Consider the following 13,238-nt stretch of genomic DNA (forward strand, 5'->3'; position numbering starts at 1 on the left):
AGATGGGACATGGAACATTTTCATAGGGGTGAGGAAGGAGGAAGCAGATACATAGCATACACACATGCAGAGCTTAGAGAAACAGAACTCATCCAGTCTATTTATCACACTGAAGGGTGGAGAAAGCAAGACATAATCAAAGCACAGATCCTGCAAGTCCAGCTGATTCTAGACCTAGCTGCAGATGAACTGTCGGATGAACTGTTCCAGCTTGTCCTGATTGTCCCGGCTGGCAAATGTAGGAGACAGGTAGAGTTGGGGGCCTTCGGGGCTGGGCATCTCCTGCAGCACCTGACCATGAAATGGACTGTGAGCCCCTCACCCTGGGGACTGTTGCCACATGATCAAACTTGACCCCTAGAAACTTACAGCCCTCAGGGCTCCAAGTACAATGCTGTCTCGTATCTCTAGAATCACCCCTAGCATCCTACCAGGATAAGGAAAGCAAGTGGTCTAGAAACTTAGAGGGGTAGAAAAACCCTCTAGTTTACCACATGTATTCCTGGACAATTCCCAAGGTTTTATGAGGCATGATAAGGGCCCATCACTGTGGGGTTGTGGGGAAGCAGCTCTACTAGCTGATAGGGCTGGGGCAGGGAAAAGGGAGCAAGGAAGGTGGTGGTTCTGGCCATCTCACCCCTAGGTCTCTGAAGGTCCAGATAGCACTGATGGCCAGGTTTGGGTCTGCACACTCTGGAAGGAAGAGAAGCAAAGGCTCTAGGGAAAGAGACCAGAGAACAGCTGGCACAGCTTTTCTCTTCCTTGTTTAAAGAACCCCTGGGAACAGGGTTCATTCAGATGGGACCAGCTGTACTTTGAGCTCTCCTCTCTAAGAGGGCAGCCACTGCCAGCAGAGGGCAGCCGTGACCAGCAAACCCTCTCACCTCCAGGAGCCTGGGTTAATGGCATGGAACTCACCAAAGATCCCTTCTTCCTGGGCAGAGTTTTGTAAGAACTGCAACAGCTGCTCCATGTAGCCAGACTCTGCAAAACAGGAAGACCTAGACCCAGCCCCACAAGGCAGAGTGCTTCCCTGAGCACTGCAAGGGGAGGGGAGCCTCACCGGTATCCGGTAGCTTCCCCAGGTGGAGGAAGGTAGCAGCCTGAGCAAAGACCTTGAGCAGTGGGTTAAGCAGGCGGCAGAGGAAGAGGAAAAAGTCAGGGCAGCGAGACTGCTGGCTGAGCTGGAGAGAGGCAGGCCAGTGTGAGAGAAGCTCCTAACTGCCTTCCTCCCTGCTTCCTCCCGCGTGGCTTCTCCCAACACACCCTGAAGTACCGGCCCTCAGCCTCCTTGAAGTCATCGCTGTCACTGTCAGTAAAGTCCCCACTCGGTTTCCACAGCAGCTTTGCACTCAAACGCTGTCGCCCCGTGTCACAGGCTGGCCGAGAACCTGGGGTCTGGGGGCCATGAGAGCCATTGGTCCCTGATGGGCTGGGCAGGGATCGGCCCCTCCAGCCCCCAGACCTGTTCCATGCAGGTGGGGTCAGTAAAAATCGGATCTAGGAAGTTCACAAGGATGCCAGGAGCATTGGCAGGTACAGCACTGAGGGTTGAGAGGGTTGTGGCCCTAAAAAGCCACAGCACTGTGGATACGAAATACAAGGGTAGGGTGGGATGGACAGAGGTAAAGCCAGGCTTCTGTGGGCCAGTGGCAGCCCCCCCACAGCACACACCCAGTAGAGGGACCTGGGCAACTGGCTCAGGGTGGGAGACTAGAGAAGGCCAGAACGCAGGCAAGAGCTTTTTCTCCAGCCATCCTGCCTACCTCCTCAGCAACCAGCAGCCCACACTGGATGAGCCGGTCCAGCACCTCCTGACAATAGCAGTAGGAAGACTGGCAGGGCTACAGGGAACGAACAGCACATGTGGCCTCAGGAGAGCCAGGGTTAGTAGCTGGGGCAGAGTAGGGCAAGGCCAGACCCACCACCGCAGGCTGGAGGGGCCAAGCAGAGGCCTGACCTGCAGAAGCAGCAGGTCCTGCGGCAGCAGGTGCAGCAGCAGCAGGATCTGGCGGTAGAGTTCGTTCTGGCTCAGCAGCTCTATTCCCTGCAGCTCCCAGGGACCCTCAGGTGGCACTCTGCCTGCCAGCAGCCCCCGCACTGCACAGGCTAGCAGAGGATGGGTACAGCATGAGGAAGGGAGCACTCACCTGTCTTCTGCCCCCGCCTCCCAATATCCCTAAAGCCTTGGCTCTCACCACCCACAGCCTCGCTCAGGAAGGCAGGAAGCAGCTCAGCACTCAGGCACGCCAAGTGTGTAAGGCCAGGGCCTGGCCGTGGCACAACCACCAAGTCCCCCTGGTGGACGTGCAGCAGAACCACATGCTCTCTCAGTAGGCCCAGGGTGTGCTGTGCCAGGCACCGCAGCTGCCCAGAGAAACCCACATCGAAGCCACGAAGCAGTGTCTCTTCAGTCAGCCAGGAGAATTCCCCCAGGAGCTGTGACAAGAGCACACCCTGGAGGCAAAACAAGTCTGTGCGTGAGGGCTGTGACACACACACACACACACACTCACACTCACTACAGTGAGTAGCCCTACCTTTGAGTGCTTGAAGAGAAGCAGTGTCGCCATGATGGCTGTACTCATCACGGCAGAGCTTCCCACGCTGGCTGTGGGGAGAATGCTGTTAGGAGTTGGGACCCAGAAGTGTGACTCCCCTTTTATCTGGCAAATGTTCCTAGCTCCAAAGCTACCCCAGGAGAATCAGCATTTATCACATGTGCTGAGAGCCAAAGCCCTTCTGTCCCAACCTATGAATGGCCTGCCACCCAGGGCACTTAAAAAGGGTTTAATAGACACTTCTGCGGGAGCCAAGCCTCTTACATGTACTGTTCCAGTCAGCACCAGTTCTCATTTTCCACTAAGGACTGAGAGGGCAGATGAGCCCAAGGTAGGGCAGAGTGGGACCCGGGTGAGTGGCTGGCACTGGGCCTGTGCCCCGTGCACAGCTCGTCCTAGGCTCCCTACACTGCTCCACTCAGAGGGACAGGGGTCCGCTCTTGGTGGCCAGTGTGCCAACAAGAAGCAGATGTAGACACCCAAGAATCCCTGACCACTGGCCAACTCAGGAAAGGGACTGCTCTGGATCTGTCCCCAAGAAGCAAATCTAATTTCCCCTTTACCATTCAGGACATGGCGACTCAGTCTCCTGACCAAGAGCTGGTCCTCTTCCTTGAGGGCCAGAAGAAGCCCAGTTGTTGGGGTCCATTCCTGCTCTTTCTCAGTGTCTGGGACAACAGTACTGGAGCAGACACAGATCAAAACATGAAAGGACAAAAGCTAAAAGTAGTCACAGAAAAGTCTAAGACCTACAACAAAGGGGAGTTGTCTTCCGTTTTCCCACACGCCAGCCCCAGGCCAGGGGGCAGCTGCTGCCCTCTTTCCTGGGAATGTGTCCCCATCTCACATGCAGACTGCAGACAAAATAGGTGTTCCTGTGTGGAGGCTAGGGGAACACTACACAGCTGAAGGGCTGCCCACCCGCCCAAGACCCTCACACCCCTGCCCCTACCATTGGCCCAACACGATGGGCTGTAGCAAGTGCTCCAGGGTCTGCCTGCCACCCCAGCAGCTTCTGGCATTGATGGTGTATTCCTGCTCAGAACAAAGACTTTTGTGGCAGCCTTCTTTGCCCACCCCCAAAATACAGCCCACCTCAAGAAGGCAAGACTCTCCCTGCAGTGGCTTATGGACCAGGCTGCCATAATCCCCACTTCAAATCCCCAGGCTATCCCAACCTTGCCCAGATGGCTCCATACCTGCAAAGAGAATGGCTGGGCAAGATGCACCCGGACACAGACCTTATGGTTGCAGCCCCAGCAGCTGCGCAGTTTCCGAAGGGCAGCCAGGGCTCCTGTCCACAGCCCTAAGGGGGCTGCAGCCTGTGGGGAGAGGCTGAATGTGCTAGCGATGCTACTCTTGGCAAGCCTTGGAGCTACCACCCCACACTGCAGCACCACTGCTCCCCCAGCCTGTTCAACTTTAAGGCCTAACTTGATGCCCTGATTTTGCCCTCTCTAGCCCTGCTTTCTCATCCATAAGTCAGGAGAAATTCCTCTTTAGCGGGGATGAAATGAGATGATGGCAAAGGCCACGGGAGGTGCTAAGGACCAGGGAAAATTCCTTTACACACACATCCCCAATCCCCACTCCTCCCCACCTAGTCCAACAGGGGGCGCAATCACAAGAGCCTATAGTGTGCCTCCACCTCCAGTCTGGAGCTGGTATCTACTCCTGACTCCCAAAGGCAAGAGGGTCTCACGTGATGCATGTCATATGGTGCATCTGGAACCAGGTCATAGGTGATGGCCACCGGCACCAGTGTGACATCTGGGACAATGCCTGCCTGGATCGCATGCACCACCAGTCCTAGCCAGGCCTGACCCTGGGCTGAGAGCCTGGCTCTTGGGGCCCCTGGGGGCTCTTCCAGGAAGATTAGTAGGGGCTGCTCACTAACTAGCAGCTGCTCCATGACCTGGAATGGGAGAAGTAGGGGCATCAGGTCTAGAGCAGACACAGGCCTCTGGACCTCTGGCCTGTCCTACATATAACCACAGGGAACACTTACCGCATGGACCACAGCCCTCGCAAGAACCCCCTCAGAGCTGTCCAGGGGAAGTTCAGCCTCTGGGGGCAGAAACAGCCCCCCAAGGTGCCTCAGCAGAGCTCTGTGGATACAGGTCAAAGCCTGATGAGAAAAGGGCTCCAGAAGCATGACTGAGCCTAAAATTGAGATCTTTGCTTCATCCAAGCCAGTCTATGTCCCACTTGGACATCTGAAGCAGCCCTGGGACCCATGGCTGACTCTCCATCTGAGCCTACCAGCCAGGCTGCCACATAGTTAGAAACACGGGGCCTAGGAGAGGGCTTGGAAGAACGCTGCTGCCATACACCCATATGCCACTACACGGCTGCCTTAGCCTGGGACTCCTGGAATGTGTGTCTAGGAACCCAAGGCTCTTACCTGAGAGCAGGGGAGCAGGTGCAGGGGTCCCAAGCTACACGGAGCACACCCAGGCCCTGGGAAAGCAGCACAAAAGGCAGGAGGATTCCATCCAGGAGGGACTTGTGAGTAGACAGAAGGACGAGGGGTCCCTGATACAACAAAAGCCAGAAAGATCTACCCAACTGCCTCTGCCCTGCAGACACAGGGAGCCAAACTCCAGCATCTGCAGAGCCAGTGCAGATCTGAGGGCGGAGGGTCTAGCTGTAGAGATCCTCCTTAGTGTATCTCTCCCAGAAGCAGAATACCCTTAACCACTTTTAAGGTAATGCACTGACGTACTATTGAGACCATAATGGAAAGACGTTAGAGGAAGCCCCGTGGGAGCAGGACCGTGAGACAGAGGAAAAGCTGCCCAAAAACTGAGCATTTTTCCCACCAGCTGATTGGGGGATGGGGCTGGCCTGAGTTTAGGGACTGGCCTCCCATGTGTTCCCATCTTCCCAGCCTTGGGCCAGCTTACCGCCTGGGAAGCCTTGTGGACCATCTTCATTTGGCCCTTGTGGAGCTGCACATTCAGGAAGAGATGGTTCAGGAACCTCAGCAGGACCCAGCTGAACAGCCTGGGAAGTGACACTGGCCTGAGGCACAGCAAGGCTACACCCCAGCAGGCTTGGTCCCACGGCACCTGGAAGGCTGACCAGCATTCCTTTGAAGCAGACACTATTCCTGCCCCACTTCACAGAAGAGGGACATGAGGCTCAGAGGGACTATAATCTGCTTAATAGAGAATGCCACGAAATGGAGTGCCAGCTGGAAGGGGCCTGGGACTCCCAAGATCATATGATATAGCTGACCCCAAAGGAGACTGAAAGACCCAGATTCATTCCAGGCAGAACCCAGCCTAGTTTCTGCAAAGTACAAGAAAGGTGGAGACAAAGGCAAGGGATCTAGGTAAAGTCCCTGGTGGGGATCAGGGCTTTACCCAGAGCCCCAATGGGACTAGCTTTAACTGATGACAGAAATGTAGATGAAAGTAGCAGTGAAATGTGGATAACAGCAAATTCCTATCTGATGTCTTATCTTAAACCCCTTGGAGAAATAGAAGGCATCCTAAGCCAGAAGTGAAGCTACAGCTCAAGTGATAGAATGCCAGACTAGAGCAGAAAAGCTCAAGGACCATACCCAGACCATAAATTCAAGCCCAGGACACACACAGACATATACACACAGAAGCAATCTGGATGAAAGCACTGGAAAACCTCTTCCATTCGGCACACTTGAAATGTTTCTCTGGAACCATTTGACTGCTTAGGTGCACAGAGGAAAAGTGATTGGGGCTGGATCTTGAAACTCCTTCCTAAGGGTATTAGCATCATGATGACTACAGCTCTAAGCCAGACCACAAGACAGGGAAGGACAGGAAGGCTGGTGATTGGAGTGCAGGTGGGCAGGTGAAGGGACTAGAAGCCTCAACAAAATCTAACTATGACAGTAGAAGGCTAGGCAAGTGTCAATAACCATCACTCCGGACTTAAAGACAGCAGAATGCATCTATGTGCAAAAGCCTGAGCCCTCTCTCTAGGTGACTTATGTAGCCCATTGTTAAACATCGACTACATGTTAAAGCTCTGCAAATATATGCATGCCCCCAGGCTCACGCCTGAGCTCCATAACTGGGTGTAGGCAAGCATATTCTTAGCCAGGGACCAAACTTAAGCCCAAAACATGATTCTTGGACCGAACTCCCTACTCCCCACGTTGCTCTCCCTGTGTCCTTATCACCAGGTACTAGATCAGAAGCATCCTTATTGTGACGTCTCCTTTTTCCCCTACCACCCAACCCATCAGTGGGTCCCAGAGCCCTGGCTCCACACTGCCCATCTTCCCGTCTCAACTAATACTACAGGCTCCCAGGTGATTTTCTGGTCTCTACTCTTGATCTCCAAACTCAGTGTTCTCTCTCCTTCCTTTAAATCTCTCACCTGGTTTCCACTGCCCTTACAGATCCAACCCATAGCCCCACATGAGATAGTCCCTTCCACCTCTCAAATTCAGGTCCAGCATCTCTTGCTCTCATCTGCCAGCTTACAGCCATGCCAGCTTCTTGAGCAAACCAGGCCTTTTCCTGCTCAAGGCCATAGCTCAAGGCCAAAACCATTCCCTCCACCAAACTCCTTGATCCCCAAAGCTAGCTACTTTTTCAACTTCTGGCCCTCGTATGCAAATCTGATCCTTCCCTGCCAAGCCTTTTCAGTCTCAGCATTTGTTCTTTCCTTCTAGCAGCTCTGTGCATTGTTATTCACCCTACTAGTTCCTCAGGAACAGTGCCTTCATCTAACATGTATGCAGATGTGGGATGGGGACGGGTAGCTGAGCCCACTCTAGTTTCCCAGGTAGGGAGGCTAGCCCTTCCCTAGGTCCAGCAAAATCCACTCGCCAGAAAAACAGCAGAAGTCCCAGCTTAGGGGATGTGCCCCTAAGCACCAAGTTACCTAAGCAGGAAGGGGCGAGGTGGAGCCTGGATGTGGCCCAGGATGCGCTGCACCTCTTTCTTCACAAGGTCAGGTGCTTGGCCTTCCCCAGCTCCTCCTGGGACCCTTCCTGACAGGACATTCTGCACCCTGTGGGGTGGCAAGGTGTTAGACTGGGGCACATGAAGGGTCTACAGCCCCAGGACACAGCTGGCAGCCTTCACCCTCCTTTGAGAAAAGCCTAGGCAATGCTAGCATTCCAGAGCCTTCCACAGCCAGGCCTCTCAACCATGCAGGCCTGAAGCCTTGCTACCATTTCAAGGATCCAGGAAGTACCGTCCAGACCCTCATCTGCCTCCTCACCCAGGGCTTTCCATGATCTTCTGTGGGGTATCCTGGCAGGGCGTTATGTGTTGCTCCAGCGACCAGAGAAAATAGCAAAGTCTGCGAACGAGCCAGCCTCGAAACCTGGGCACAGCCCCCAGAACAGGGGATAAGAGAGTTCAGACACAGCCTCCCTCAGTCCCGTGGCCACAGGACTAAAAGTTTGGATTAACACAAAACAGAGATGGTAACTGCTTACCCATCTATGTTCCCATTCTATCCCACTCCCCACTGTGTGTAGGGGTGGGGGCAGTGAACAGGCTCAGAGCCTGATACCCTGTATGTGATCTGTACATGTGCACAGAAGGCACTGCCACAGAATGCCAAGTCTCCCTATTGGGAATGGAACAGAGAACAGGGGCCCTTCTTTCACCACTGGCAGAAAATGACACCACAAAGTAGAGTCCTAGCAGCCCACCACCCTGCCCCCCACCCACTCTCACTACCTGGTATTTTCCTCCTTCACCAGGATCACGTTGCAAAAGCCCAAATCGGTTATGCTTCTGTGGAAGAGGGACTCCTGTCCATGGAGAATTGAGATAGCATGTCCTGGAGGTTTTACCATTGACTGGGAGAGTCCATCCTATACCCCCTCCAGCCTCCAGTCTGAGGGTCCTTCAGGAAAGAGCACCACACCTCCCAAAAGACATTTGGCCCCAGATTCTGATGCTGGATCAGGAAAAAGGATTCTGTGCCCCAAATGCATGATGCATTGCATCGTGTACAGCAGTCCCCTATTGGTCAGCACCTCAATGAACGTTATCCTGTTGGCAGCATGGAACATGTAAGCCTGATCTCAATGAGAATTCTAGGTGATGCTTCAGCACCAGCACATGTCACGGACATGCAAGAGTTCACACGTGTGCTAAGTTCTGGGAAGTGGGGGATGTGTCCCCACCCTCAGCAGCACTCCTCAGGGACCAGCACTCTGGTCGTGCCTCCCTCCAATTCCCCCAAGCCTGGAACCAGTCACAGCCCCCAAACACATCCAATGGCCATTATTCCATTTTTCAAAACAATGAAAGCAAGGGAAGGGCCATCCTTAGAAAGAATACAGAGAGTAGCTTCCCAGAGATATGGCTCCCAGAATCTAAGTAGCCCAAGCATTAGAGGATGGGGCCTGTTCCTATCATCACTTACCCAGCTTTTGGGGGTACAGGTCTGACAACAGCGACCCACGAAAGGACGATACTTCCCCAAGAATGGGGTAACCGCTTCCAATTTCATCCCAAAGCCTGAGGACCACAGGCTGGTCTGGAAAAGAGTCACAGGATAAAATGGGAGAACTCACAGTCCTTAGCAGAGGAAGGGCAGGTACCAGGAAGTGAGAGGCACAGAGAGATGGGAGAGCAGAAGGTACTCTGAAAATGGGAGGGGCCAGATTACCTCTTGGCCATTGTGGCTGCTCCTCTGCTGGGACTGGGGCTGGGATTCCAACACAGTGTCCATAAGAGTATAGAAGATCTGAAAGCCAAGCACTTTTGCCTCTCACTCTTCACAGGAACCTAATTTAAGGAAAGGTAGAGAAAGTTGAATGCATATGAAATCTAAGCCATCCTCATGAAAGACCACCCAGGCCAATAAAAGTGAGGAAGAGGGTCAAGGAGCATGGCCTAGTGGTAGAGTGCTTGCCTACTATGCATAAAGTTCAATTCCTCTGCACCACATACACAGAAAAAAAGCCAGAAGTGATGTTGTAGCTCAAGTGGTAGAGCACTAGCCTTGAGCAAAAGTGCTCAAGGACAGTGCCCAGGCCCTGAGTTCAAGCCCTAGGATTGGCCAAAAAAAAAAAAAGTGAGAAAGACTTAAGTTGGAAGCTATACCCTGCTCAGATGGAATGTCTATCCCATACCCAAGGAGTCTCTCACCCCCAAGGAATTGACATAAAGTCTCATAAAATTATGTTAAATGAAAATAAATCAGGATTAGAGAGCCCAATGGAACATGGCACATGTTAGGTTAGACCTATAATGGAGACTCAGGAAAGAGTAAGTGCTGGACTGGCAAGAGGAATGAGACGGCAGAACTGGATCACCACTAAGGGGGGGCCACCAAGTCCTCTCAGGTGATCCTCCCCTCTCCACCAGAAGACAGCCCATTGCCTGTTCAGTCATTACAGAATATGAGCCAACTACTAGATGAAGGGCAGCTGGTGGGAGCAGAAATTACAGTTGCCACACAGACCTGTTCACCAAGAAATGCTCATTCACAGGAGGCCAACACAGATTTTCCCACAACCTCCTCTCATGCAGCAACCTCCAAAGATGACTTAGTATCTTCTCAGCCCCCTTCTTGCCATCAACTAGCAAGCCATCTGCTTTCATAGACAAGCACTAATCCTCTCCTGACCCATAAACTAGGTCCCTAAAATCCCTACTACCTTGATCTCTCACCATGGGCCTAACAACAGCATGGCCTCATCATTTACTTCTTCATCAACACTCCACTAAGCACATGTCCACCTCTCAGTGCCATCTCCCTTCCTGCCACCACCAAATCCTGATCATGACTCCACATTATGGTTCTCCATTTCCTCCTCTGCTACCTGGGTTCCCTCATCCATGATTGCTAAGCAAGAAGTCTTGAGAAGCCCTCCTTCATGGCTCAGCGACTCATGCTCTCACATCATCTCTAAGGGTCTATAGCCAGAGCTGCAGCAGACTCATCTTTAGCCCAGTCATTTACACTGCATGAAGGAGAGTGGGTCTTTCACTCCAGGAATTCCTCCGTTTGCTCTTCCTCTCTCCAGGTAGCACAATCAATCCATGCTAACCCAATAGGGACAGAGGAAAAGACAAGCCAATGGGTAACTTCCATCTACCAAGTCTGTTCCTCAGCTCCCACAATCCAGGTCAGTGCTGGGACTTATCTTCTAGCATCCAAATTCCCCAAATGGGGATCTCTTTACTTGTAGCTCCTGCCTAGATGTTACTTCCCCCCCAGAGTCATGGACAGGGTGTAAATTGGCAGCCTAGGGAACAAGCAAGCCACTTACATATTTTCATTGACCACACGTGCTAAGAATGCGATGCATTAAGATCACTAAACACAAAACTTGTTATATTAAAATCAGGTGTTCCAGCTGCTGTAAAATGAACCTCAGATGTGGCATCCCTGAAAATAGGTCAAAGGGCTTCACCTAGGAGAAGGCGAGCGGCCAGCGTCCCTTTCACCGGCACTGTGAGCCCAAGCAATAGCACCACGTCTGCGCGTGTGTAGTCCTCCATCAGTGGACAAACTGCACACCTATTCCCAGGTAAGCAAGGTCGGCGTTTCACCAAGAGCCACCGGAAAACGCATGCGCTGAGGTTCAGCGGGACCAGCAGGGCATCTTCACCCCTCAGCCCAGGCTGGGGAAGCCCTGGGAACCGCAGAGGCCCGCCCGGCCCGAGGCAGGCGTTCCGGAGCAGCTCTGATGGCCACCTGCCCGTGGCGAGGCCCCCCTCCCCCGCCGTGTCTGGGGTGACCGGCGGTCCAGCGCGGTCCCCTCCGGCGCTGCCCCACGGCCACCACCACCATGATGGCTTCCTCGGGGCTCGCCTGCGGGAGAGGTCCCGGCTCGCAGGCCACCCTGCCTGTTCCCCCACCAGCTCCCCAGAGGCCGGTCCTGCCGCGTGCCCACAGCCCGAACGTGTTCGGACGGCCCAGGGCCTGGCGGGACTCGGCCCAGCCGCGGAGCAGCTCCTTCGAATCTCACCTCACACCTGCGGCCAAGTCCCGCCAAAGCAGGAGGCAGGAGAGACGCCACCGCCCTTTCTCCGCATGCGCATGGCCTAGCAGCCCCGAGAGCCAATTGGGACGCACGCTGGGCCCTAAGCCCCGCCCCGCGGCGCACGCCCCTCCACACGCTGCGTGGCCACGTGACCCTCTGCGGGCCGGGCGGGGCCGCAGGAGCTTTGAACCCTAGCGAGGAGCCTGGCGCGGTTCGCCCTCCCATGTGGGTCCCCTAGGGGGCACGTGGCGCCCTGTGGAAAGGCCTGCTAGACCAGGGGCACTGAAGGCTGGGTCGGGACTCGGGGATGTCCGGATTCTCCGGGGAAAGGGTCTCACCCCGCCGCTGGTGGCTGGCGTCTGCAGCTGTACCTGCTCAGAAGGCTGAGATCTGAAGCCCTGGGTTCCAAGCCAGCCCGGGCGCGAAAGTCTGTGAGACTCTTGTGTGCAGTTAACCACCAGGAAACCAAAGTGCAGCCGTGGCTCAAGTGGTGGAGTGCTAGCCTTGAACTGCAGAGCGCAGGGACAGCGCCCAGGCCCAGAGTTCAAGCCCCCCAGCGGTTCTCAGACTGTGCCTGCCACCAAGCTGAAGTTCAGCTGAGATCTACGAATGATGGCTAGAAGCCAACTGAGGCACACGAATCCTCCAGTTAAACAGCAAATGCCTTCGTGGTAGATCCCCTCGGTGAGCAGAAAGAAAAACTAAGTGAGTACAAGGTGTCAAATTCAAGCCTCCGAGTTCAAGGGATGGGAGGGAGGAAAAAGCACAATCCCCATTCTTGGGTTTGGAGTCATGTAGAACAAATCACACCTCCTTGGGGTTCTTCCTTTGGTAATCACGAATCTGGACTATTCTGTGGCTGTCAGCAGGGCCCTAGATTTCTGCTGCCCTATGATCACTGCTCATCATGAAATGCATCTGATGAGTACCCAACTTGAGTGTCAGCCCCAAACAACCTGTGCTTGGCAACTTTATGGGTTTACTTACTGTTTTTTTTTTCTGGCTTTATTTTCCAGTGCCAAGACTTGAACTCGGAGCTTTCTCCTTTGCCCCAGCCAGCCCCTCACTTTTTTTGCTCACAGCTGGTGCTATACCACTTCAGCCATGCACCCAATTGGCATTTTTGCTGGCTAGCTTCAGATGGAATCTTGAGAACTTTTCAGTCCAGGCTGGCTTTAAACTATTGATCCTCAGCTCTCAGTCTTCTGAGTTAGCTAGAATTATGGGTGTGAAACATGGGTACACAGCTTTCACATGGGTTTTGATTGTACACCAAACCCAGCAGGAGACCAGCAGCCTTTGAAAGCCATGCAATGTAGAATAAATGAAGTGAATGTGTTTTGTTCTATTCTTCAGCACCACTGCTGGCTTTCTGGTGAAAGCCAACCTGGGCTGGCTTTGAACCATAATCCTCAGATCTCAGCCTCCAGAGTAGCTAGGATTACAGGCATGAGCCACCAGTGACCAGCTTTTTACTTATTTTTCAAGTCAGATTTTATATGTATGACTAGGTGTGCCTGGACCATGATCCTCCTATTTATGTTTCTTGGGTAGTTGGAGTGACAGACATTTAAGCCTTGTTGCTCAGGCTGACCTCAAATCACAATTCTGCTGATCGCTGCCTCCTGAACAGCTAGGCCCATCTTACCTTTCTTTTGTATCATTTGTACAGGCCATTAGATCCTGAGATTGTAACACTGCAAAACCAAGCCCAGGGCAAATGC

The 13,238-nt window shown here is 53.5% G+C and overlaps 1 protein-coding gene across 1 annotated transcript; it reads right to left on the minus strand.

The window, feature by feature from the left end:
* Positions 1-73: 73 nt before the first annotated feature.
* Gpat2 (glycerol-3-phosphate acyltransferase 2, mitochondrial) lies at positions 74-11,564 on the minus strand. Its single transcript, XM_090336404.1, has 22 exons — positions 11,500-11,564; positions 9,189-9,307; positions 8,943-9,056; positions 8,249-8,322; positions 7,782-7,886; positions 7,440-7,568; positions 5,468-5,567; positions 4,966-5,096; positions 4,570-4,669; positions 4,264-4,476; positions 3,761-3,883; positions 3,514-3,596; positions 3,125-3,243; positions 2,541-2,611; positions 2,199-2,457; positions 1,961-2,109; positions 1,767-1,844; positions 1,267-1,398; positions 1,064-1,184; positions 919-984; positions 638-693; positions 74-291 (listed from the first exon to the last, which is right to left on the minus strand). Exons 2-22 carry the CDS (start codon positions 9,249-9,251, stop codon positions 175-177), a joined length of 2,403 nt encoding a protein of 800 aa, XP_090192530.1. The 5' UTR covers positions 9,252-9,307; positions 11,500-11,564; the 3' UTR covers positions 74-174.
* Between the last annotated feature and the right edge of the window lie 1,674 nt (positions 11,565-13,238).

The sequence above is a fragment of the Megascapheus bottae genome, chromosome 7 (genome assembly GCF_031878675.1).
Source record: "Megascapheus bottae isolate mThoBot1 chromosome 7, mThoBot2.hap1, whole genome shotgun sequence".
NCBI classification, from domain to species: domain Eukaryota; kingdom Metazoa; phylum Chordata; class Mammalia; order Rodentia; family Geomyidae; genus Megascapheus; species Megascapheus bottae.